The following is a 26,955-nucleotide window of genomic DNA, read 5'->3' as shown; positions in this document are numbered from 1 at the left end:
ACTGATTAACATAGTGTATTGCAGGGTATGCTCTGTTTCAGACCAGCTTTGCAGCTTGCTGCTGACCTGCAGTGCATGCAGCACTTTACAAAGCAGGTTTGTAATGCATACCATGGGTTTTTGCCTTTAATTTTGTAGTTCATATATACTTTTTAACCTAAGGTTTTGCATAACCCGTTGATTTTTACTGTCAGTTACATGCAGAAAAATCCACTTGAAACAAGCTCTAGAACTTGATAATTTTCAAGAGTGTTCACTGTCAACAACCTTGCTCACAGGTACAAGTCCTGGATATATGACATCCCAGGATCAATAGGAGGTATCAGGAAACCCCTCGTGCTTTCATCAGGTGTCGAAGGGCTCCCCCTGGTGGTGAAAACTCCACCTGTATAGGCAGCCCGTGATAAGCTTGGCGGTGGAGCAGAGTAGGCTAAATATAGGGGGATCAGCCAAGACCAAGCAGCACTTCAGAACACCTTAATCAATCTGAACAGCAGCACAATTAGCAGTCCATCAAAAAACAAGGAAAAAAGAGATGGGAAGAGGGAAACAAGGGGAGAGAAAGAAGGGGAAAAGAGTGAAGCTGGAGGTGAGGGAAATATGGACAGACTGTGAAATGGAAAAGGAAAAGTACATGCTCTGTGTTGTAAGAGGGCAGAAAGATGTTTTCTGTTTTGACAGACCATTGGGTGTTAAACAAAGCTTAAACTTGTGTACTCTGCATACAACTTCAAGCATTAAACAAAATCACATGGAGTTGTGTTCTCTATGTGCAGATGCAATTGCAAATGATTTGAAGAGCATGTTATTGCATAGCAGGGAAAAACTTTTGCCAAGGAAAGTAAATTTAGTCGTGGGGTGGGGGGGGGGGGGGGGGGGCTGAAGATCAAATGGTTACATCTTCTAGATAAAATTGTTGATTTGTAAACATTTTTCACATAAAAAAAAAAAAACATTCAAAATGACAAGGATTTTTAAAATGGTTTTATTTAATTGCATCTATTATATAGAAGCAGTATTTTCCTTACTGCACCAATGGTTAGGTAGAGCAATAAAACATGTTTTAAATGGCCATTTAATTGCAAAGAAACACATTTCTATTTATTAATTTTCAGAACTATGTAAACTTTGTTCACAGGAAGAAAGATAGCTTTAAATTAAATTAATAAATGAGAACTATAATCAAAACACTATATTTATTCATATTTTATACACATGCGATTGTAATGAACATAGTTCTTGAATATGCGTGATTGATGTTTTTAATTTTAATGAGACACAGAAGTACCACAACATGGTTACATTTCCAGAAAACATACATACATTCCAGGTCTGAAATGATTTATAGCTGAAAATGTGTTACGTTTTGGTATTGGCTTACCTTTAAAGCAAGGAAATGCTGCCAATTACTAAGCCCCATTAAGCACTTATTTGAATACAAACTTGCTCCACCTCAGCCTTTGGAAATTCATCCAATCAGAGGTTTCAAGTTTATCCTTGCTATAAGATTAAATAAAGTCCACACATACCTGTTGTGCGCCCAAATAATTAGCTTTATTAGCGCACACACGTACACACAGGACAATGCTCAAATACATAAGGGTCTTCCTAGTCTGATCGGTTGATGGTGAAAAAATCCCGTGTTGTCCTGTGATCATTCAGATAGGAGTGCCAAAGTAGTGTGCGATTTCACTTTCTTTTATCAGTTTTCAAGTTTTTGTGCGTTTAAATGACCTTCTATATTTCACTATATCGGCCCAGTATAATCCCAGCTGCAGCGGATGAACACAGAAGCGCATATTAATAATAAAACGGTACACGTGAAAGAGCGGACAGCGGGCGGACTGCAGCGTCGGCCTAGCGTTGGCGCTACGCTAGCACGTTGAGCGCGTCCGTGAGAACCTTCAGCTCGTCCTTCACAGACTCCAGGCCCCCGCGGATCTTAAGGGGGTTGTCCAGGACCTCTATGCTGTAGGTGTAGGGGTCGAACCTCACCGAAAATGGCCTGTTGATGCCCGCCGCATACACCCTGTAAAAGTAAACGACAACACACATCGTAATGCCAAACATAAGACCGCTTCATACAGTCTGCCACTCGTAAGCCTACTCAGTGCCACCCACTTCAGACATTGAAAGCCTTGTATGACGATGTGCTATTTTTATGCTTTTAGATGTGCATTTGTATGCAGTAAGAATAAAGAATTACTTGCTTGTATGAAGATAACAGCTGGGGACTGTTTTTCCACAGAAACTTCTGTCAAAAAATGTGCACGATTTTTTTTTTTTTTAACAGTAGTTTGTTCCGAACTTTCTTCCAGAAAGCACAGGCAAGGGATCTTAAGAACTAAGGCCGATGAGAATTTTTCCAGAGTGCATGTTTATTTTCTCAAATTGTGTAGTCACCAATCAGAATGTACCCTGTAGTCAGCACACAGAGTATTTTAGATGTCCTCTCACTGATACTGGAATACAATTCATGTTAAATTCAGCCCAATACTTTTTTGACAATTGTATTCCGTTTGTGTACGTTACTCATCTCCTGCCAACCCCAAACCTATTAATACTAGTTCTCATTATGTCTTAAATACACAAAGTGTTAGGACTGTTAAAATGTTAAGGCAAATGCATTGTCAAAACTAAAAACTCAGCTACATGTACTTAGCTAATTACCCAGCGACATGAGGTTTATTATACAATTCTATGAGAGGACAACATTTTCATCACTCAGATTTTTAAATTTCAGCGGCCTTACAGATATGACCCTTTAATTCTACAAATTAAGAGCCAAAAACCCCAACCCTAAGTCAATGAGCTGCACCCTACACTAGCGTAGCAACACAACAGGGCCATGCAGAGACCTTTTGAGGGGCAGGTGCTCAAAGTGAGAAAAGGGCACACCAACCTAGAAAAACTGTCATTGCACTCCCAGTTATATACACACCCAGTTACATGTATTTTACCAAAATGAAGCACAGCGAAACTTTTAAGTGTTAGACTTTATTCACATATTAAAATATTAAAACAAGAATGGGCACATCGGGCGCTTGGGGGCAAAAAGGGCAGGTGCCCGGGCACCCTGAGCACCCCACTCACCCCCCCAAACCCTCACTCTCACCCCCAACCCAGCACCCCCAGCCCTGCACTCGCACCCCCAAACCTGCACCCCCGCACCCGCACCCCCAACCCCGCACTTGCACCTCCAAAACACTGCATGCCTGCACCTCAGGAAGTCAACTAAGCAGACTTCAGTGTCAGAACAGGGATTTCAGGGAGGAGAAACAGAATGACCCATATGCCTTAATAACACAATATGCTTAATGCCTTATTTAATCAGTCATCATCTGTATTGGTAAACACTGAGTCACAGAAATACACTGAAGTGGAGTGCAGTTCAATTTCATTATGACCCATGTGTATATTCATAATCTTAGAGCAATGCTAGCTCATTTGGAACAACAGAAATCATTTTCTCAATTTGCAGTTGAGAGAAAATAAGATTAGCCCAATTCCCTGCTCCTGTCAATAGCTGTTTCTCTTCAAAGTAACACAAGTCTTCAGGTGATTGCTTTTGAACAGGAGGATAAGAATTAGAGGAACAGAATTAGCATTTTATGCAAAAAGCCAGATTTACCCAGATTTGCTCTAACATTATGCTTTTATGCAACTCCATTTGGCATGTAACCCTTTACAGAATGACATGTAATTACCATGTGACAGTCCCCATTATAACATTACTCCCACTTGTAATCTCCAAGTGTAATATGGTCTCCTGGAAAGAAACTATGCATGAAAACATCAACAAAAATACATTTAACAGGTACCTCTGAAAAATAATGGATTTTCAACTGCCATCTGAAAAATCAAGATTATTTTAAGTGATCAGAAGAAGAATAACTAGAAATGCTACTCTATTTAAAAAGAATACTCATGCTAATTTCCTGGAACATTATTAGAACAAATATTTGACTTCACAAAAGAATAAAATTTGTATAATTACTTGGAATTCCTGTAAGCGCTACCCAAAACTGCATTCACACTCTGCTACCTCAATGGCTCACTTTGAGTAGCATATTATCTTAGCAGTCTATTGACTGATTTTCTGTCATAGAAGTATCCCCCAGACAGCCGGAGACACAACATGACATATTACAGATGCAACCTATAATTTCGCTGAGGAGAAAAATTACTTTAAAAAGTCGTCTACCAGAGTTTTCGTGCTTATACTCTGGATATCTGGATAAGGGTGTCTGCTACAGTAAGTAAAAGCAGACGGAAAAGCGCACAGGAACCTGCAGCTACCCCTTCAGGTCCTCCTTGCGTTACCTGAGTTTCTCCTTTGCGTCGGTGAAACTCTCGGAAACGAAGTAGACGGACTGGTAGTTCTGGTCCTGGTAGGGCTCCGCGGCGGCGGCCTCGGGATCGAACTCCCGCCTCTCCGGCTCGTCCGAGAGCGAGTGCTAGACAGAACGGGGGTGTGGAGGTTTTAGGAGGTGCAGTGCAGCGGCACAGGAGTTCCTCTGCTGCGCAGTACACACCAGAGGAGAAGCTGCGACAGCTTACTTCCTCTGATCAACTCCAGTCTTAATAACAACATCTTCACACTCTCTACGGTAAATGTCGTGAAATGTGCATGTGTAATCTAAATTGGGTGTTTGGAATATATCTGTACCCAGCATTTTTCCTGTTTCACTATATACCATTTGTCCAGTCTGGATTTGACTTTGTAATGTCAGTTGCAGATTTTGTGTTGGTCAACCAGTGAGAGAATTGTCCGGATTCAATCAATAACTTTTACTTACAAAGTTGCATGATTTTTATATTTTTTTTTGGCTTCACAAATTTGAGCAAGTTCAGCGATTACCGCAAAATGAACCTACCAAACCTAGTGCAGAAAAAAAAAAGTTATCGCTTGCATTTAATTTAGAGTGAAAGTTTTTTTGCTAGGTGTCACTCACCACCAGCTCTCCATAGGAGGAGAGGAGGCCAGCTCCATATGCCTTCACACCATCGCCCTGCTTGCACAGCCCGAACTCCACAGTGAACCAGTAGAGCTGAGAGGGACCCACCATGAGGAGAACATGCAGGTTAGATATCTTTACCGTCACACCGTGCACTTTCATTCCTGCACGCATGCCAAAAGCTTTATGTGAACTGCTAGCAGCTGAGCCCACAAACAGTATCAGTTTTAGGTGTTCACGTGTTTTCAGAAACTTACTGTCGAGAGTTTCTCTATGTCTTCCTCTGAAGCTCCCAGTGATGCAAGGCCAATGTTCTAAAATAGAGGGCCTTCGTTAGTTGAGTTGACAGGAATTGCCAGTACATTTTAAGCACGGACACAATACTGAGCCATTGCCATCTCACTAAGTCCCAACGCTTGATTCACTTGGTCTTTACCTGAGAAAACTGGGCGAATGTTCGGTCAGCCAGCATGGGGACGTGGCCTAAGAGCTCGTGAACGCAGTCCCTGAAACGGGTGAGTAAACAGAGACGTTAGAGAGCACGGTCGAACACAACAGCAGCTGCAGCGCTGGTATACGTTCGCCGGTGGACACGCGGGCACGCACACTCACACAGACACACGCACACTCACACAGACACACGCACACTCACACAGACACACGCACACTCACACAGACACACGCACACTCACACAGACACACGCACACTCCACAACCACGCACACTCACACGACACACGCACCACAGACACACGCACACTCACACAGACACACGCACACTCACACAGACACACGCACACTCACACAGACACACGCACACTCACACAGACACACGCACACTCACACAGACACACGCACACTCACACAGACACACGCACACTCACACAGACACACGCACACGACACACGCACACTCACACAGACACACGCACACTCTCACAGACACACGCACACTCACACAGACACACGCACACTCACACAGACACACGCACACTCACACAGACGCACGCAGCCTGATGCACGAGCGGCCCTGTTCACGCCCGGGGAGGGGCGGGGTTTACTCACGGCTCGGGCGAGTGCATGGGCGAGGACGCGTGACGGATGTACTGAGTGCACTGGAACACGCGGAAGGCCAGGCTGGCCAGGAAGTCCCGCGCTGAGAGGAGGCCCGCCACCGGCCGCAACTGGAACCCTGTGCGCTCTGAAGACAAAAACACAGAGGAAGAGTTTACTGCTACATAGAGTACACCTAGTGAGGTTTGCCAGCATTGTTGAGACACTATGTGTGTGTTGTGTTACCTCTGAGCAGGAGAGACACAGTGTGTGAGCTCCTTTGGCTTTGAGCAGGTGAGACAGAGACAGTGTGTGAGCTGTGTTGGCTTTGAGCAGGTGAGACAGAGACAGTGTGTGAGCTGTGTTGGCTTTGAGCAGGTGAGACAGAGACAGTGTGTGAGCTGTGTTGGCTTTGAGCAGGTGAGACAGAGACAGTGTGTGAGCTGTGTTGGCTTTGAGCAGGTGAGACAGAGACAGTGTGTGAGCTGTGCTGGCTTTGAGCAGCAGGGTGAGTCAGAGGTAGACAGGGTGTGTGAGCTGTGTTGGCTTTGAGCAGGTGAGACAGAGACAGTGTGTGAGCTGTGCTGGCTTTGAGCAGGTGAGACAGAGCCAGTGCGTGAGTGGTTAGCTTTGAGCAGGTGAGACAGAGCCAGTGCGTGAGTGGTTAGCTTTGAGCAGGTGAGACAGAGCCAGTGCGTGAGTGGTTAGCTTTGAGCAGGTGAGACAGAGACAGTGTGTGTGCTGTGTTAGCTTTGAGCAGGTAAGTCAGAGACAGTGCGTGAGTGGTTACCTTTGAGAAAGTGGGACACATCCTCCAGCTGAGGAATGCTATTGGGGCTGTATCCACAATGTCTCTCCAGTAGCCGGAAAGCCTCCAAGTGTTCACTGCATGCGTGAGTGGTATATAGGTCCCTCAGCGTGGAGTACACCTCCCTCCTGCACGTAGGCACACGCACACACACACACACACACACACACACACACACACACAAAGTAAGCACATGTGCATACAGAAACACAAGTATAGACAGCGTAAAACAGACACATGCATAATGATGCAAATTTCAAAAGAATTGATTGTCATGAGGGGAACAGGAACACTGGATCCGTCTGAAACTAAAAAAAGCCCCTTTACTGCACACCCCTAATATACTGAGCAAAGCAGGAAATGTATTTAGGAGGCCTCTGGTAGAATTACCATTTCCCAAAATGCTCTGAATCTTGTTCTGCTGCTCTTTGATTGAGTTATTCCATCGTTTTTTGTAACAGTTGTTGCAACAAAAACAATTTATGCCTCAATAATCGTGTTAACTGGAAGCAAGCTTTTCAGGGCAGGGAAATATCAGATCCTGTGCTGACACAAAGGACTTGGTCTGGAAACATATTCTGTTCTAATAAACTGTGCTCATGGTAGCATCTTGCAGGTCTGAGAACTCAGAGAAGGTGTTAAAATCACAGAAAGCAAACAAATTGACTAATAAAATAATTTAATAATGATTGTTGTCATCATTATAAAAATAATTTGATCAAAATAACATTTTTGTGGCATAATTAAAATAGTGCACCTAATAATAAAAATATTATACAGCACTAACCACGTGCCAATTTCCTCTTCAGTATATTCCACTCTTGGGATTGGTTCACCACTAGAAGGAAATAAATGACAAACAAACAAAAATAAAAGACTACGAACTGCATGTGTATTGTAAGGAATAAGTAGCACAAATGTAACTGGCTTACTGCTTATATCTGAAGGCGATTTCTCCGATCATCCTTCTTCGTTGCCTGTAGACCGGATCTGTAAATCCCTATGCAGTAAAACAAAGCCAAGAATCAAAATAAAGAACTGCGTGGATTGCATTTCAGTCAGTCAATGTCTATCAATCAATCTTTGTTTTGTGTAATGTGGATCACGATCAGTTCGCGCAGATTTGTTGTGGGTACTTCACAGAGAGAATAATAAAAGCAAAGACTATTTTAACTATTGGACCTAGCTCAGCATAGTGGGGTAACTAATAAAAAATAGATTATATGGTGGATTAAAGATAAACAACGTATAGCATGTGAAGATATTAACCATTTAAAGTGAATAATGCTAATATAATTGCGCATTAAACTCAAGGTCAAGAAGCATAGGTGTTGTACTCTTGTGAAATGGCCACCACGTGTGAAGAACGACCATCTCTGTGCGAGAGAGAACATGTACGCGCATTTACTGACCGGGTGATCTTGGTCTAAGTCTGGGTCAAATTTTGTGACCAGGTGATGACAGCTATCCAGCTCTGAAATTTTCTTTGGAAACCAGTGAACTAAACACAAGAAAGAGAGGGAAATGGCGTAATGAATTGCCTGATTAACCTTTGGAAAGTTAACAGCAGTTCTATACTGAAACTACGAATAATACATAGGTCGACATTTTCAATGTACTCACATTTAACTTCTTTGGTGGTTCTGACATCTTCCGCAATCCTCCTGACAGAGCTGATGAGAGTGCTGACGTCAGCCAGATGAACCTCGCAGCGCACGAAGTACTCTAGATCCTCGAGGCTGTCCTTTGGCTTCCGCCTGGTTCTGGTTTCCAAGTGATGGATTTTCGCCTCAAATGTCTGTGATGTTACAAAAAAATTAGGACAGAGCCGTGTTCCTTGAATTTTATTTAATTGCTTTATACTGCGAATCCCCTAATGCCCCAAACCCGCCATTGTCACTGGTCGTCATAAACCTCTGTTAATATAAAAACTTCCGTCACCGCACAAAAATACGAATCAAAAACATGTACTAAACCCAAAATTCTATCAAAAGTTCCAGAAAGTGAACTATCAATTTAATCTTGCTTATGCTCCCTGTAAATACGCTGGGGCGGCAGAGTAGCGTAATGCATGTAATGTATGCTAATGTAATGAATGAATAGGCAAACATTGTAAACATGTATTTTATATTAAAGTATTGTACAATGTTTAAGTTATTCCAATATTGGGTTATGAATAATAATTAATTTCCACGACAAAGCATTACACTAAAAATATAAGCTAGGGTACTAGGCATTGCATTGGTACAGTAGGTTGGGGGGGGGGTCGTTCGAAATTCGAAAATGTGAGCGTGGAGTTAGTCGAACTTTTTGTGGAAACCCACGTATCATTGCAATCCTTCATTTTGCAATACGAATGAACTAAGAAAGCATATGACCCAGCTATCAAAGTCTTCCAGGACCCTGGAGATGATTCCGATAATATTCCAAATTGATTATTATGAGTACGTTCACCAGACAGTCTCAGAGCATTGCAGACAATGTTCTGTTACAGACCAATTCTATCAAAGTCACAGGTAAATGTTCCAAGCATGTAGCATACAATCGTGCTGGAAATATCTCTAGATGGTTATCATGTAGTCTATAAAACAAAATAGAAGGTAGTCATTTCAATTATTTTCCTAACGAAAGTATCAAAGTGGCAACGTTCTTTAACTTATATCCATCATAAAATAAATATGAAGGATCCAATATTCAAATTTCTTTTTAACGTGAATATGTAAGCCTATTAACGTTCTAAAATCGTTCCTTGAATACTCCACGTGACTAAAATATGACGCCCAAGGGATCACAGATATTGTTTCACACCTTATTCAAATTATCCGACCAAAGCATGCCTAGTTGAGAAATTTTCCAATATATTCTAATACCCGAGCCGATACAAAGACTGTCTTCTGGGTCTCAGTGCACCTGTTTTAAAATATTGATTTTAAAAATGCTCTGAATCGTAGAAGGTATAATGAAGAAAACAGTATCGGGGAAAATTCTAAGAATTTTGGCATTCAAATTCTAAAGGTTGCTTGTTAATTCCCAGAAAGTTTTGTAGCCTATAACTGTAATTTAATATGGTGCGAGCTATGTTTTCCCTATTTCTCATGCGAGCAGATTTTAAGGGAAATATGCTGATATTAAATGTGTAACCTTATATTAGACTATCCCTGATGCTTACCTCAAAAACCTTGAGAGCACGAGAGAGTGCGGGGATCTTAGAACTTCGAAGCGTGAAGAAAAGGTTGAGCAATGCTTTACCGTCCTCCTCATCAAAAACGATTTGCTCGCTCGCTTCTGACGATTCCGCCGCGGCCGCTGCTTCCCTTTCTTTTCTAGCGTCCTCTATTAAGCTCTGTCTTCTGCCCACGAACCTTGGAGACTATAAAAGATCCAAGGCGATTAACAGGCGATGAACTCAACAGAAATGAAATACCGGTGAAATTAAAAACTATCCAATTCTGAACTACTACGCTCCACATTTGTTATATTTCTGGAAGTTTATAAAGAAACAGTGCCGTGCCACGCTTTCGCCTTAATGGTGAAATGTTTACATCTCAAACATGGCATAAAAACAGTTTACGTTGACCTGTCGCATTGCTGATACTTCATACATAAACCACAATCACAGCTTGGAAATTAAGACTTTTAAATGTCCTTGCACATTATACAAGCGCACCGTCCCGTGCGTAAAGATGCTACTTCTCCGTGCGCACACGTCCAATTCTTTTCTAGCCTTCTAAATTATACAAGACAAACACGAAAGTATGAAATAAGTTCGAATCTCAATACAGTGATCGATTGAACACTGTTTCAAGAAGATAATGCAGCAATTCCTTACCGTTATAGAGTCTGCTCTGTCAAGTTCGGACCCTGCTCTGGTGATGCTTTTTGTCGAAGACCCGGAAGAGTTGGAAATAGGCATGTTTGAGCACTTAATGGGTTATCCTGAGCCTTTAACTGATCTGAATCGCAGTGTTCAGTGTAGTCTCTCGCTTTTCTCCTGGACGCCCATATTTATAGAGGTCATTTCTCTTTCCTGACGTCAATTGCAACAATTTCCGTAACAACATAGCCAAGGACACTCCTATTTAACTGTATCCGATAGGAATACAATTTGTATATTTTGTATAGCTGATCGGTAATGATATTTTTCGCTCACATGGGAAGTTGTATTCTTTTAGTCTATTTCCTAATAGTTGGTGACAATGAGAGCTGTTTTCATAGTTTAACTAATTTGAATTAATTCTAACAAAACACTTGCCATTTCCTGTGTGAAAATCATTTGTTCATTCAAGTATGCACAAGGCTGAAAAAGTTGGTCATGTATAACAAAATGAGAAAAGAAGTCGGTACAACATGTTTTTAGTTGATTAACTTGAATCACTCGACTATCATCTTCCTTTTAAGAGAAATGTAGTAACGTTCTGACAAACACAGTCTTAAGTAAGTCTCGTAAAATATAGCCTACAGTAATCATTAATTTAAAAGTTTTTAAACAGTTAATTTGAAGTCACCATGAATTTTTGCATTTATTGAGAATGCAGTGTTCATTTCAATTCAATTAATCTTTTCGATGAATATGTAGTGATCTACAATGACTGGCTGTACCTGAACATGCTGTACGTAAGGTCGAGGATAGCAACTAGCAAATAGCTAGTTGCAAATAGCAAATTTGCGACCAAACTGACATGTTCCGGGGTAATCATGTAAGCATACATCTCACAAAAAACACGTTTTCAACGTACAAAAATGCCACACACACAATTGTTTCCTCAATTGTTTCATGTCACTTGGCCCTCTGTTTTTTAATCTTACCATTTTACAATGTCATTCAAACTTTGTGTCAGATCAAAGTGTCAAATATTTCTAACTGTCTCATGCAACACATTTAAATGCATGTGCAAAACTGCTGGTGAATAACTACAGGAAGCATATTCCTCCAGAAAACACGTTTATACTTACTTGTCAACTTCATTTTACTAAATTTACAAGTTCTTCTATATTTGCTATTTACAATAAATACTGCATGTAAAATACATATTGTACATACATACATACAAAACTTCTTTATCCCCATGGGGACATTTCCGTCGCAGCATGTTACATTCACATTTACGAACAAACGTTTATACCAACAAACATACAATCATTCACGCAACAGAAAGGCAGGACAGCTAAATACATACATACCAATACAAATTGGACATATAGGCGCCTATTATTCAAACAGTCTTGACTCTCACAAACCCATCCACACATATGTTTGGCCTGTCCTTGTACTGCATGCTTATGCACACAGTGACTTGAAACAATTGAGGAAACACTGGGTAGCATTGCTTTTGAATACAGCTTATTTAATTTCGGTGAGGCAAGATAGCCTATATTGTTTGTAGTACAGTAACCTGGCGTCATTTTGATATCAATACTTGTAATGGCAGGCCTAGATTTTGCCAGTTTGAATAAATGAGTTCAAGACAGTGTATGTATTGTGTGTGTGCGTAACTTGGCATTTTTGTATGTTGAAAACGTGTTTTTTCATGAGATATTATTTCTTTTTGCAAAGCGTTTTGTTATGAGAAAGTGAGAAATGCGAAGTGACCCTTTAAGAAACGGTTGTGGATTATGGCTATCCTTGTGTGAATTTGTAGTCCGGTGAGCGTGTACCGTTTAGCACTTTCGTTTTGTATATATGTAAAACAGTGTCTGGGATAAAGGGTTCGGTGGCGTAAGTATAAACGCATCAGAAACGCCGCTGAAATATGGCCGGTGTATGTACTCACGGATTTGACGGCCATCCAACGAGCCTTGATTGAGCAAATAATCAGCAAGCTCGTAGAATTAGAGCTGACGCCAACACTGACCACTAGGCCACGAACAGGCTAGCTGTTCTGACTGGAAATGTTTCACTAAAAAGGTACGGTTATTTTGCGTGTGTATACGAGATTTTGATTGGTTTATCTAGGTGAAGGATTGGCTGGTGTCGTTAAAAATGTCCAATGGGGAGACATTTTGTTTGTGGAATAGGTGGCAGGAAAAATAAGAATGAGAAGAAGGTAGAGAAAATGCAAATCCCCTTAGTTTGGGGCTTTATTGTGTGGACATGTGAAGTTATTTATGAATTCTGTCTGTTGAAATGGGGTCAGAATGTACAGAAATGTAATGTTTTTAAGGACTGAGTGTCTGTGGCTGTTGTGTTTCTGTGTGGGACCCTGAAAAGTGTCAAACTCTCGTGCTGTATAGGTATGGGGCATGCCGCCATACCTATGACATCTATCTTTCTTTAGCCCCCGCACATAGGTAGTTTGTGCATATTCTCTATAATTTCCCACAGTAATCATGGGGGACTGGGAGCAATGAAATGGGGGCAATATGCATGGTGTCCATTTTCTTCCAGTAAAATGTGGCTGTTCTTGAGTCTGGATAATGAAGATTATGGCAAGTACAACATACAACCGGAAGATTTGAACCCTTATTCTCAGGACCAATTGAAATAAAGCCGTCACTGTTGACTATGTTCCCAGTCATTATCTGTCACATACACATACGTTAATTCACAACTAAGAAAAAGTGGATAACTCCACCCCAAAACTGATGTCCCTTGGGTAATAACCCCACCTTTCCATCATTGTAGAGAGTGAACAACTACAGTTCAAATAATACTAAAATAGGATGCCAAACAGTTATGTCTTGCATAATGTAATTTTGACTTCTGAAATATAGAAGAGTAGAGATTTTAACAATTACACAATATTCTCTAATTCAAATGACAAGTATATTCGCTTAAATGATAAAAAGAGGAAGTATTACATGTGCAGCGACACTTCAAATGGTTTGCGATCACTTCGCTTGGTCCTTTGCTGATGCAGACAAAATCGAAGGTTTTTGGCTGATCCACTACTACTATTGCTACTGATACTGCCACTACTACTACTACAAAGAGAAAGACAAAGAGAATTAGTCTAACAGAATAAATAATCTAGTTGTCTACTCTGCATGTGCAGCCATGATTGAGCTTTTACAAGCAAGACCTTCCTGTCACATCCCACAGGTGTTCCAGGATGGCTGTGCATATTGGGAATTGTATTACACTTCGGTCACGGTCAAGTTGATAACAGATCCAATTAATAATTTCTAATGAGGTCATTTAACATCGCATTATTTTATTGCCACTCTTTTCTTTTTAAAGCAGCTTTTCAATGTGGTATCCACACTGAAGCTACGAATGAGAGAGGTGTATACTAACTTGCAGGTGAAAAATGCATTGAAGTGTCTGTAACTGAGGTAAAAGGTAAAAGAAGTAAAAAGTCTCTGTCTTGGTCAATTGAGTCACTTAATAAGCTCAATTTAATATCTGCTGAATCCCCCTCCCCTCCCTAAATTTTCACAAATTCAATTCCTATTAAAACCTGCACGTTGTTTTCTATCCCAGCCTCTGCAACAAGTGCCGTTTTTACCTTCAGCCGAGAGCGGCATGATGGGTAATGTGATTAAGATGTGATGTATATAGCCTAGAGGCGTGGAGGCTAAAAGGATTAGCCATCGTTTTTGGTTTGAATGCTGTTACTGCCGAGCCCCCTGGTCAAAAACAAGGGTTATGTCTCCAGTGCACAGAGAGGAAATGTTAAAGATCACATGCATCGCTCGGGGCAACCCATCGAAAGGCCTTCCTTTATCGGAAAGGGCAGAAGAACAGAAGTAAAGGGAATACACTGGCATCAAGACACAAACTGAAAATACGTTCCATGTTACAGCAATACATTATCTGCACATAATCATGTCTAACCAAAATCGCTAGTATTTCCCCATTCTTTTTTAACCCTTGTGTTTACCTGCAGTGAAAACCCCCAAAATTAGATTTTGCAACATGAAATTTGATGACTTCTCCTGGAATGATCCTACCATTATAAGAAGTTAAACATTGCCATTTTTTTAAATAAAAGCGGTATACCGTCAGGGTGCAAAGATTGCTTTCTCAATCGTCTTTAACCAGTTACAATCCAAACATCTGTTACAGCAAAAATAATAATAATAATAATAATAATAATAATAAAATAAGATATGATGTGTGTTTTGTAGTAAAAATGAGTGGTGTAAACTGAAAAGAAATGCAGTCTCTCCAGACTGTGAAGTAGGACCAGTTATTCACCGATTTATTGATGAGTGACTGGTTATTTCTACATGAAAAATGTTGATTTAGGGTTTAAAATTCAATGGAGAGGCTTTATCACAGGGGTTCCTGCGAGGGTGGGTTATCTTATAGCTTGTGGACATGGACTGGATGCAACACAAGGGATAAGCAACATGACACAGATAATGGGGGAATCTACAGCTGGGAAATTTTCTCTTTGATGCAGGACATATATAATATTACACACAAACACACACACACGTATATATTAGTAGTATATTAATATTGTATTATGTACATGCTGATAGTTCTTAAATAACTACATGAAAAAAGGACTATTAGTTTACCTGATGATCAAAACCTCATTGTTAAAAAACAGTGCTTTCATTTGTGATGCATAAGAGAAGAATGTATAAATGCAGACCCGCAAATATAATTGAAGACATTTAAAAGTTTCCATTCTAGTACGCATCCTACAATGGACTCACAAACTGCTAGACAGCAGCAACATGAGATTAACATGAGATTCAACAAGGTGGGGTTACATGTTTATTGTATTGAAAAGCGTTCAAAAATCCCCATAAGTCACGAGGAACAGCACATTCTTTCTAAATGGACTGCATTTATAGTAAATGGACTGCATTTATATAGCGCTTTTATCCAAAGTGCTTTACAATTGATGCCTCGCATTCACCAGAGCAGTTAGGGGTTAGGTGTCTTGCTCAGGGACACTACGACACGCCCAGGGCGGGGATCGAACCAGCAACCCTCCGACTGCCAGACAACCGCTCTTACCTCCTGAGCTATGTTTCTGCTTTGTTTTTCAGAACGCAAGCTAAAATGTTCTTGGAAGGCCTTGTACTGTACCCATAGGCCTTGTGTTGGCTTATTGCATAGATATCGTACAGATCTTCCATGTTAGGCTCTAGCTGTGGGAAATGGATGTGGTGCTCATGACTGTATTGGCGGTGGTTTGGGCCACACAGAAAGCTTGCTCTATGAGGTGCTCTTCCTTGGTTCTCCTGTGTTGGGGTCCTGCTGGTCTGGGGCTCCCCTGCATTATGTGCTGGAATGGTACCAGCCCCACGCATTCGTGCCACCTTCTGGGGCGTTCGTGAGGCGCCTTTTGTCCCCGTATCTGCAGTCCTGGACATGTCCACGGGAGCCAGATTTCAATGGCCGCCTCGGGCTGGGGGAGCTGACTCACCGGGCGATGCCCGCCCCCCCAAGCACGAATCCGGGGCTCTTTGTTTGAAATGCTGTTTCTGATGAAGTGACATCTCTCTGTCTCTCAGTGCCTCTTCGTGTTTTTTCACCCTTGCTTCTTTTTGCCACTTCCAAAGAGACACCACCAAACCTGCATCATGGCAACAATTACAGCAATTATGTATTGATCCTCCAGCAGCTTCCACGAATTGAGCTTCACAGCTTTTCCCACGTAATTGTTGGATTTCAGACAGAATAATTGCAGCTTGCCCAGCTGGGTAATTATCTGCCGTTTCCCGACCTTTCTTTGGGCTATTGAACATTGCCGGTCTTTGTGGGTGTCATTAGGTTCATTGGACGCAACAACAACAAAAAAGGAAAATATTTTATGATTACTGATTACTGACAGATAAATAATCACATTTGATAATTTTTTTTTTTTTAAATGAAGAGAGCCTGAGCAGGATCCCTAATCCTTGCCCTCGCTCACTTCTGACACCACAAAGAAAATCGTACAGATGTGCCAGTCTGGAATTGCAGTGGCGGTTATGCTGTGGTTCAGTGGATCAGAGCTAAAATCTTTATCAGGAGAGAGAGGTTTGTATTTAGGCACCTGGGTGCCTGTGCTGATTTTCTCCCACTCGGTCCACTTCATTTGTTTGTTAGGGGAATTTTCACCATGTCTGTTACATTAATGGAAAAATTCTATTTTCCATAGATTTAAATTTTAAAAATTTTCGTTTCAATTTTACTTTTCAGCAATGACTTGGGGGAATCAGGGTGAGTTGGGATTGCAAGGGACTGTGAGGAACGTGCAAGCTTCCTCAGAAATCAGTGCCCCCTTCTCACAATCGCCATTACCAGCAGAATTTTCCAGAAGGCCTTTCACCCAACTGCTAACCTAAACTCAGACTAGTTAGCGCAAGAAGGCAAGACAAAGCACCAGAAATTCCACATGAACCAGCTTTGTTCTTTACTACAGATGACTAGCTATAGATCTTCTTTACATTACGTTAGAGTGAAGAGTAGGGCTGATTTAGTTCTTTGTTGCTTTGTAGCTTGGCTGTGAGCTTTAATGGGATAAAGGGTACATTATTTATGCTACCAACACACATCTACACATTTTACTGTAGGACATCATGTCAAAGCACCGAAGTGCTTACATTTGCTACACTTATACGAAAACGTGCTAGTATGTAAATGTAGATGCATGTGGATATGCATGCAAGACCCCGCCTCTTTTTTTTTTCTCCTGGTATTATGATAGTTAATGTCCACTTACGTAGTCTCAGATATAAAATGATTGGTAAGGCTATTAGTGAATAACAGCACAGAAAACTGATGCATCTATTTTGAACATTTTATGAAGTGTTTCATGAACACACTGTCCTTTGCAGGTGATATAAAAACTAATCTTGACATTTAATGTCATCACTCACAACATTCATCTTGGCGTTTCAGAATCTATCATCATGTTTTGTTTTGTTTTTTTTTCTCTGTCCTTCTCTTTCAGCGATTTTTAGCCCAGCTATAATTACCAGTGACCACGATCCCTTTCGTATTTGTCAAAATACAGCTGCCAATTGGAGTGACTAATCATGCAGAGTGGCATTTTATTGCTTTTTACACATGTAATTTGTCAGAAGTGACAAAGTGTTTAGGCGGCCGTGGGGTGTGGGAGGGGATGGATGTGGGGTGGGGGTGCGATTGCTTCCATGCGTCCTGTTATCTCTGGGGGGGATTGGTGAGTATGTGTGGAACGTGCAAGCTCCCGGGGACAGTACCACCCCACCCTGCTGCCTTCTCACCCCCACCCCCCTCCCACCCTCCATGCTTCAGGCTTCCTGTTTTTACATTCTGTCACAGTGGAACCTCAACCTCCAACACTCATTATGACACTCTGTCCATACAGGGCCAAGTGGGTCCATTTATTTTACATGAATCTAATTGACTTTTTAAAGAGTTTTTAGGGTGGGAGTGAGAGAAGGAAAAGCTTCAACTCACACATTGGAGAAGGGGGAATGGTGCATGACTCCCACGTAAAAGGTAGATCATTTTAAATCTTTCACTCTCCACTTGGGAGAACTTGAGTCTCCCTAGGTTTGGTAGAGATATTACTTTGGCCACTGATGTGAATGCCTCAACACACGACTTATGTATTGAAAATTGTGCTCAAACGTGAGTCAGAATATGATGTTTTGACTCAAGAGACTTTATAATGTCTAAACATTACTAAATAAACAAACGTCTAAAAAACGTATATAAGGGAGAGAAGTTCAATGGATCAGGGAGACTCGTCAAACCGATCTCCTGCGCATCATTTACGTGTATAACCATTTCACCACTCACATTTTGCACCATCGTATGTTGTCATTATTACTGAACACACTGAACTGAACAATAAACTGCATTCGTTTTAACCTGGCATTCCTCTTTGGCTCTTACCACTGCACACCCAGCAGTTTTAAGGTCCTAGCAGACACATAGAACTCAGGATATCTGCACCCCATGGTCACTTGCTTATACACAAGTGTTGTAGCAAGATTCACAAGATTATATTATACAAGCCAACGACACATCCATGTCTACCAAGATTGTTAGTGACACTACTGGTGGAAAGCAGTCTTTGCCGTCTATGTTAGCACAGAGGAAAGGTTAAAAGACAAGTTTGATAAGTGAGATAACATTAAATGAATCCCATTCCGGTACCACCGGGTAAGACTACATGCTTTCCTTCACCACTCAGATACTTCCACTCTTTGGTGTATCTGAGGGGTATCTTACAGTAGCGTGCTTAAATACACAAGTTGTGAAATAGTGCTGGAAACAAATTTATATGACTCTTGTGGCATGCATAATTTCTCTGCTGTGCCATGCTTGAAGTGTAATCATTTTTGCTGTCAGCAAAAGCTGACAGAAATCATGGCCCTTAAAGACCGTTTGATGTAAGCCAATTTTCAGACTTTTGCTGGAGCACTTTTACCTGTCCCCAGAGGGGGTGATTTCTGAAGAATGTATGCTGCTTCTGTATAAATGCCTAACAGAATGTGTCTTGTTCTGTCAAGAAGTATTCCAATCACTGTGCATCTAACCTAATCTGTAATGGCAGACTCGAGGACAGAAATGGTTTGGACCACAGTAGAACATTCACATTGTCTTCTTTTTCAGGTCTGTTATGCTGGTCACTTTAGTGCCAGCATATGAGAGGTTCTCTGTTTAAGGTTCACAAGGCTCGCTGTTTAAGATTCTTGAAATGACACCAAACACAAAAAAAAGGGTGAGACGAATCAAAATCAAAGCCTTAAAAATGCTCTCTTCATCAGAGCATCTGAACGCGACACAGTTTCATGCCATTACCATGTCATTGTGGAGTACCGAGCATGAAAAGGGTTTGAGCTAAATGGATATGGCCGTGAATGTGTCTCTCCAAAGCCGTCCGTGGCGAGTAAAGCATGCTCACCACATCTTGATGGTTGCACTCACGTCTTACTTTTCAAGAAAGACTGACATTGTGACTTAGGCTCATCAGACTTAAAAACACCGAAAATGTACTGTTGATCTAACGTGAGGTTGCCTGAAGTCTAATAACACAGCTCCCACTCGAATAGACGCAAGCCGTTTTCCGTACGGTGGCTTAATTGGGTTTGTCTTTCATAATGGAGTCGTGTGCTCTCTGCCTGTGGGCAAACACACGTGGTAATTACCAGGGCCCCCCTGCTGTATGGACCAATCTCCCCATTAAAACTCCTGACATTTCCAGTACCAGCACCCTCAAATCCATATCAGCCTGGTTCTGACGTTGGAACATGTCCCTCTGTGCAACTGCTTCGCAGTGAGCCAGGCAACAAATGAATAAATATAGTGCAATTTTTGGCACACCTGCTGTTTTCAATGCCCTTTCAATGCAGATTTGCCACAGCGCAATTTCCTTTTTTTTTCCTAATAATTTTCAAGTAATATACAACAGAAAAAAATTTATATTGGTGTCTGGCAATTCCCAGCTCTTTCTCCCGCTAATTTCAACCCATCTTCCCAGATGTTCTTTATTATTTTTACCCGCAATATACATTTTCTACAATGTAATGGTGTTTGAGAAATATTCTAAATCTATTTACCTCTAATTCTTGTGCTGTGTTTGTTCAAAAAATAAAGTTTTTCCCTGGTAGGATTATTAAGTTATTAATTCATCTGCTTCCTTCCCTTAGGTCCAAAACAATGAATAATCTCATTTTAAATGTTTATTTTTGTTAGTCGTCTCTGCAGTCTGAATCCAGAAACAGGCTACAAAGGGCCAGTACCACAGTAAATCGGAAGCATCTGCATATGCCAGATTGTTTGATGCATATTAATATATTATATTATTGTTTCCAAGAATTTGTACAGTTATTCCATTTAGTAATGTCTTATAGACGTGTCAGTTGTAATATTGTTGATGACAGTCCAGTTGGCTGAAATTCTCCTAGCTGTTCTGGATTTTGTATGGCGTACATATCAAGGTTTGTTGAAGATATTTTTTTATCAATCAAATTTTATTTCTATAGCTCATTTCATACAGCTGAATGCAATGCAATGCACTTTACAGTGGGAAAAATCAATAAAACAATAAAAATGAAAACAATGTGATGAAAGAATGAAGGAGACAGCCAGTAAATAAGTAATATGTAAACAAAATAAACGGGGAAAATTTGTTAATTAATGTTCCTAGGTGAAACCGAGGCTAAAAAGGTGAGCCTTGAGCTGATGTTTAAAAATCTCTACCATTTCAGTGGCCCTTAGAACAGCTCTACTAGGAACATATTTAGGCAGCAGGTCAGTAGTATATCCAGGCACAGATTTAAAAACTAATAAAAGAATCTTCAAATCAATTCTAAAATTAACAGGTAACCAGTGTAAGGATTGGAAAGTGTGTTCAGGAGGAAAGTGTGTTCTCTTCCTGGTTTTAGTTAAGACTCTTGCAGCACCATTCTGAATGATTTTTAACTGACCTAATGCCTTTTAGGGAAGCCCAGAGAATTTACAATAGACAAGCCTGTTCCTAATAAAAGTGGAAATTAGTTTCTCTGTGTCACCTTGAGTGAGAACAGGTCTGACATTAGCAATGTTTCTTAAGTGGTAAAGGGCAGTCACATTCCATATATGTGGCACAAAGCTCAGATCACTGTCGAAGATAACGCCTAGGTTTTTTAGAGTTCTGATGGTCTGTGATAGTGGCTTAAATTGTGCCATCATTTTCTCTCATTGGTGCCTTCGGTCCAAATATCAGTATGTCAGATCTGTCCTTGTTTAACTGTAGGAAGTTATGCCACCAAAGCATTAATGTCAGTGATTACTACAGTGGGTTAGTCTATCAATGGGGCAGGGATTCATCAGGCGTGGCAGAGATGTATAGATTGGTGTCATCAGCATAAAAATGGAAGCTGATGCCATGCTTGAGAATAGTGGTTCCTCGTGGGAGCATGTGCAGGCTAAACAGAATGGGGCCTAATACTGAACCTTGTTTGAGCCTAATGTTGGACACAGGACCATTTTCATTCTTGCTCCATTGATTTTGACACAGTGTCTTTGGAACAAATGAAATGAGCTCCTTTGCTTTTGTGTGTGTGTGTGTGTGCGGGGGGGGGGATAAACAAGCCAATAACCTATACAAGCAAGGAGGTCTGGGGGAGAAAGTGAGCCAAAGAGCACGTTGTCTTTATTACTGCTGCAGATTAAAGTACATTGCCTTTCAGCTGCGCGGCGTGTCCAGGGTGGCTAGGCGGCCATAACTGCCGATCGATGCCTCCGCCGGTTTCTCTGCTCACGAGGACGGCAGCAGCCGGCGCGGAGATCGGCGTTCATTTACCACGTTTCCCGTCGATAGTGGCCACAGCTGTGCCTGATGAGCGCCCGCCTGCGTCTTCCCCGTCACGCGCACAGACGTAACGGTGCCCCTCACGAGTGCCTGTACGTCTCATCAAAGCTCGCAGACAGCCTGTCAGACAGCCTATTACTCTCGGGCTTATGGGCTTGGGGGTGGGGGGCGAGGGGTACTGATGGTGTTGGGGGTGGTGGCCTGACTCAATCGACCCCCCCAAATCCAAAACCGCCTGGTCCACATCAATAATGCAATCAGGAAGCTCACCCACTTCATTCAAATGTCAGTGCTGTGGTCCGATTCCATTTGCCAACTGGCTGCATAGACATAACTTAAAGTTAAAGATTCTATTATGGACCAGCAGAACTAATAGAAAAGCTGTATTTTAGGGGGAACTCAGACACAGACGTTCTTTTAACTAGGAACAACAATGACAACAGTTACAACAACATTTAAAATGGAAAATATTTTATGCAAATAGCCAAAGGTATTTAGATTTAAAATGAAGATTCGTTACCATTGAAGCTTTCAAAATTTTCTGATTTGATTATAAATATTTATGATAGGGCATAGCTGAGGACAGAACGTCTCTCTTGGCTAGCAATGTGATAAGACTGTGCTCAGCTTCTGTGGCTAATAAAGTAATGATCACTTTCCTACTACTGAATCACAACCGCATGTAGATAGGCCTCAAATAGGAAGAGGCGGTTCAAAGCGGAACTTTCTCTGGTCGAGTTTCTGTAGAATGGGTTAACTAAAATACTAAAAATAGTAGAATTTCGAGGATTAAATTCATGGGTTGATATCAATTAAGTTTGAGGAATGTGTCTGTGGAAAAGGGGAGTCTAAAAAGCAGGTAGGATTACATAGCTAAGAATTAAAGGGCTTATTCACTTCCTGCAGTTTTCAATATTATTTCAGTTGTAGTGTGTTTCTGATTGGCCCAGTTTTTGTGTGCAATGTTGGATATTTTAGATACTTGCAGAAGTTTCTGATGACCTGCTGGCTTTTCAGTGGCCAGTGAAAGGGCATTTGCAGGTTTGTGCTTCAAAACAAAAAACAACAACAAAAAAAAAACATTGCTTATACAGTGACTCCAGAGATTGTATGCATATATATTACCAGATTTTATTTAATTTTTAAAAAGATTGTGTGTAATAACAAATTAAGTTGGGCCTAGTTCCCATGTCACGTGACTGTGGCGCTCGAGGCAAGAAGCAGTGGGACGATATAAAACTGGGTATTTATGTTTAGAATTGCAGGTGAACACTGTAAAATGGATGTGTTTATATGTATAGCCTCTGTCCACATAAACACATTACTAGCGACAGCGATGGCTCCAGACCCTCCCGTTAGGAACCGGAACCTCTGAAACGTACATGTGATGAGGACAGAAGGGAGACATCTGTTAATTAAGGAGCATGTGTGCTTTCACAAGAAGCCTGAGCCTCCTAGTCAGTAACTTGAATGCTCAATTTCAAAATGAAACCGCAGGAATGACTGCAGGCTTCTCAAAGCCATCCCCTGTCATTCCTCTGTGTGTCCCAGACTAGTTCAGGTTTGATTTAAATATGAAATAGGTGTCTACAGGTTGCATGAATTAAGATGTTTAGAAACTTTATGAGGCTAATGACAGCCAGTGCTTTTAGCCTCACTATAGTAGCTAATGCTGGCATTTCCTCTCCGATTAGGAACAGGTGACCCGTTCTCATTACCTGCCTCTCCAGTAGGATGTTCTCTGCAGGCTCACTTTGCCCGTGTTTTCTGTCTTCGGCTTGCACCAGCTGTGAACGGAGCGTGCGGTTCTGAAGCAGAGGCTCAGGTGCTGGACCGCGGAGTGAGAAGACGTGGCAGCGTGCGGACTGTGTTTTGGAAGAGAGCAGGTACAGGCACATCACCGTTTGGATATGAATTCAGGATATTTGCACCAAATTTCTTTGAAAAAAAGGAAAAATGAACTTGACTTACTGCGTCACCTTAATTATCTGAAAAAGTAAGGTTTGTAGGTGTCGTATGGCTTCAGTCTTAACAGATCCTTACTTTCAATTTGTTTTTTCTCTTGTCAGCTACGCTGTCAACCCAAAGTGAATTTTAAAAAATAACAAAGAATTATTTTAGATTAACAGTTTATAAATCTGAATCTGTAGTGATCTGAATGAATGCCGATATGAAGTTTCTGCTGTGGTTTTAGCACTGGAAACAGCGATTTTGAATGACCCCATTATAACGTGACCCCGCTTTTGGGAGGTTGGCTATTCGTTGACCCCAGCCATCACATTATTACAAGGCTCCTGTGTGCTCTGAAAGGCTATCGGTGAATGTCAATGCTATGAAACATCTCAAAGATATTGTTAAGTTTGTAGATACACTGATAATTTTCTACACTAGAAGTAGGCTACATCTATTTAGTTATTAGTCAACATTCAAAAACAAACACTACTACCATCACATATTTCCCTCACATATTGCATTCACAACCAGCACACAACTTAAACACGTGCAGCAAAACTTCTGCTACATATGTGGATGTTCAGAATGTTATTTGGTAATATTATGGAATGCAGTTAAATTATTAATGGTCATTAGCATTCCTTGCTGCATTAGTTAGAATTGCAGTAGGTTGAAAAACGTATCTTTCAGCATACTTTTTGAATGTGGTTTAATGCACTGATTTACATGAATGTTTATCTCTACATAATGACAGTCACATTGACGTTGGAACAATGGTAGTTTGAAGCATGAGCGTGAGTGTGTTTGTCCTTATTATGTAGTGCTAATGTTCAAGCAGAGCCCTGCTCACACAGGTGGCTAGGCAGCACAGGGCTGTTTATAGGCTGCAGGTGTCTCCAATTGTCTTCCAGTCAGGCCTTGACATCATAAATGCAGCCATTACACGAGATTCAAAACCCTCATCTACGACAGCTACTGTCCATTATGAATGTACGACATGGCCGGTTGAACATCTGTTTGTTCTCCGTCAGCACTGGCTAAACATCTGCTTGTTATTCAGTGATTATGCCTCACCAACAACCTTCAGAGAAAAAGTTTGTCGATGTGAATTTTATTTCAAATGCATTTTTAATTCGGTATTTTCATTAAAACCCCGTTTACACAAAAACCCCTAAATTTACACCCCTAAACTTGGGCTCACTCATTTTATTCACCTCAGAAGGAAGGTTCCGGGGCCTTGGGCACTGCTCTGCTCTGCTGCGAGGCTCTGCTTCTCTCCCGGCAGGAGGGAACGCCGTTCGTTTCAGTCCCTCCCCACGCAGAGCGCCGACTGGAAAATGTCACGGCTTGACAGGGACCGGTCGATGCCCCGCCCTGATGCCCCGAGGGGCCGCGGGGCCTGTCACTTCCCCTAGACTGCAAGGCCCCGGCCCCGCCCGACAGCGACCGCAGACTCTGACATTTAGCCAACCTGGGCCTACCTCCTTACAATACGCCCGGGCCCTGATCCTTAACAGGCTCAAAGAAGGAACGTTTTGAGTGTGCGGTTTGAATCGCTGCATTTTATGTATTTAAGCCGTTCTGAGTAGTGACATCATTATCTCTTCTGCCGTTAAATGGGGAAAACAGACAGTGTTCCAATATCGTAAATTATCCTTATAGAATATACCAGATTTGCCAGCATTACTACCTTTCCAGAGAAGAATCTCCCAGAGATATTTTCTACACTGAAGCCATTACTGAACCTAAAAAATGAACAATTTCTGATGTCATGTTCATATAAATCTGAGCTTGTTGCTGGACTGTAGACAAGATTGTGTTAATGCTTAATAGAAATAAGGAGTGAGGCAATTGATGCCCTCTTCTGGTCAATCATGGAACAGCACAGGTGCAGAGAGGTTATTGAATATATGAACTCCTGAATGTGAGAATTCAAAAAAAAAGATTTTTTTTTAGAAATACATAAAAATTAGCATTTTTCAGACTGATAGTTTGAAGCCAGTTAGCTAAACGTACTCCAGAACAGAGCACATTTTTTGTATGCATTTTCAGATCAAGATGAAGAATTCTGAATGGGACACTCTTTTTATGAAATCCCTCATTGCCTTCTGAAAATCGGCCAGTTCACCTCACAGTCCAAATAGAAGCACAACAAATCACTGAAGCCCCTAACCCATACAAAACACGTCTAGGATTAGGCCTCCAGGTTCCAGTGAAGTACTATGAGAGCACAGTCATATTAAACGTGAAGCTTTAAGAGCATCATCTGAAATGCAGTTAATTTATCCCTAAATCAGACTTCAACAAAATGAAAGGAATCCTGTTAAAGATGAAGTAAACCTTTGAAATTCTCAGGGGGGAAAAAATCCCTAAATACAAAAAATTATATTAATAATCTATATTTTAAAATCAAATGAATGGTCATATTTGGCTTAATCATGTCTTTTATTATTATTATTATAGCACCAGAAGCTATACAGGGGGTAGACTTAAAGAACAGAACACAGAACATGGATTGGATGAGCACAACCTCTGGTAGAAGGAGGGAGTCTGACTTTTGCATGCTCTGCAAGACTGCTGAACAATTTGTGTTACCGTGACCCCCCAACCAGCACCTACAGAATGGGGATGGCGCCCCCTGCAGGACAGGTAGGGACAGTGGAACTGGGTTAGTTTAACACACCGCCTGCTCCATACAGCCAGTGAGGAAATGTTTCTTTACCTGCTTCACCATGCAGGCCGAGCCTTCTCAGTTAAAAACTGTGGGAATTAAATACTCCTCTTTACATATACAGTTGTGCCGTGAGAGCGTACAAACATATAAAAATACTTGTTAACTAGTCTGATAAGAAAATAATGTATAAAAGTATATAGCAAAAACATTTAATCATTTCCTTCAATGGATCCTCTCCATCCGTTTCTCTTATATTACATGCAGATAAAACAAAAAACTACACTAGTTTCTTTGTATCCCTTATTCAGAAATACTCACATAAAAAAGGAAGACCC

At 41.2% G+C, this 26,955-nt stretch overlaps 1 protein-coding gene and 1 long non-coding RNA gene across 7 annotated transcripts in view; one reads left to right on the top strand and one right to left on the bottom strand.

Annotated features, from left to right (window-relative positions):
* Positions 1 to 26,812, top strand: part of LOC135255613 (uncharacterized) — a 61,252-nt gene extending 34,440 nt beyond the window's left edge. For 2 of the 6 annotated variants that reach the window (XR_010330219.1, XR_010330216.1), the window contains exons 5-7: positions 4,972 to 5,084; positions 23,781 to 23,879; positions 25,166 to 26,812. This is a non-coding gene — a long non-coding RNA (uncharacterized LOC135255613). Of the gene's footprint in view, positions 1 to 4,944; positions 5,085 to 8,488; positions 8,914 to 23,780; positions 23,880 to 25,165 lie in introns of those variants that run through there. The other 4 variants (XR_010330218.1, XR_010330220.1, XR_010330221.1 and 1 more) reach the window with 4 other exon arrangements.
* th (tyrosine hydroxylase) lies at positions 970 to 10,813 on the bottom strand. The gene is made up of 13 exons (XM_064337028.1): positions 10,647 to 10,813; positions 9,987 to 10,187; positions 8,441 to 8,615; positions 8,230 to 8,318; positions 7,750 to 7,817; positions 7,605 to 7,655; positions 6,800 to 6,945; positions 6,022 to 6,157; positions 5,395 to 5,464; positions 5,216 to 5,272; positions 4,956 to 5,051; positions 4,324 to 4,457; positions 970 to 2,029 (listed from the first exon to the last, which is right to left on the bottom strand). The coding sequence occupies exons 1-13, from the start codon at positions 10,728 to 10,730 to the stop codon at positions 1,870 to 1,872; spliced, it is 1,467 nt and encodes a 488-aa protein (XP_064193098.1). The 5' UTR covers positions 10,731 to 10,813; the 3' UTR covers positions 970 to 1,869.
* Positions 26,813 to 26,955: the final 143 nt, after the last annotated feature.

Source organism: Anguilla rostrata, chromosome 5 (genome assembly GCF_018555375.3).
Source record: "Anguilla rostrata isolate EN2019 chromosome 5, ASM1855537v3, whole genome shotgun sequence".
NCBI classification, from domain to species: Eukaryota; Metazoa; Chordata; class Actinopteri; order Anguilliformes; family Anguillidae; genus Anguilla; species Anguilla rostrata.
Note: the sequence above shows the minus strand (reverse complement) of the source record. Positions and strands in the feature narration are given on the sequence as shown.

Coding starts and splice junctions, on each gene's coding strand:
- th (XM_064337028.1), bottom strand. CDS start 10,730: ATGCCTATTTCCAACTCTTCCGGGTCTTCGACAAAAAGCATCACCAGA. Junction 7,818..8,229: donor ACTTAGACCAAGATCACCCG/GTCAGTAAATGC, acceptor TTTACTGCATAG/GGATTTACAGATCCGGTCTA. Junction 5,273..5,394: donor CATTCGCCCAGTTTTCTCAG/GTAAAGACCAAG, acceptor CCTCTATTTTAG/AACATTGGCCTTGCATCACT.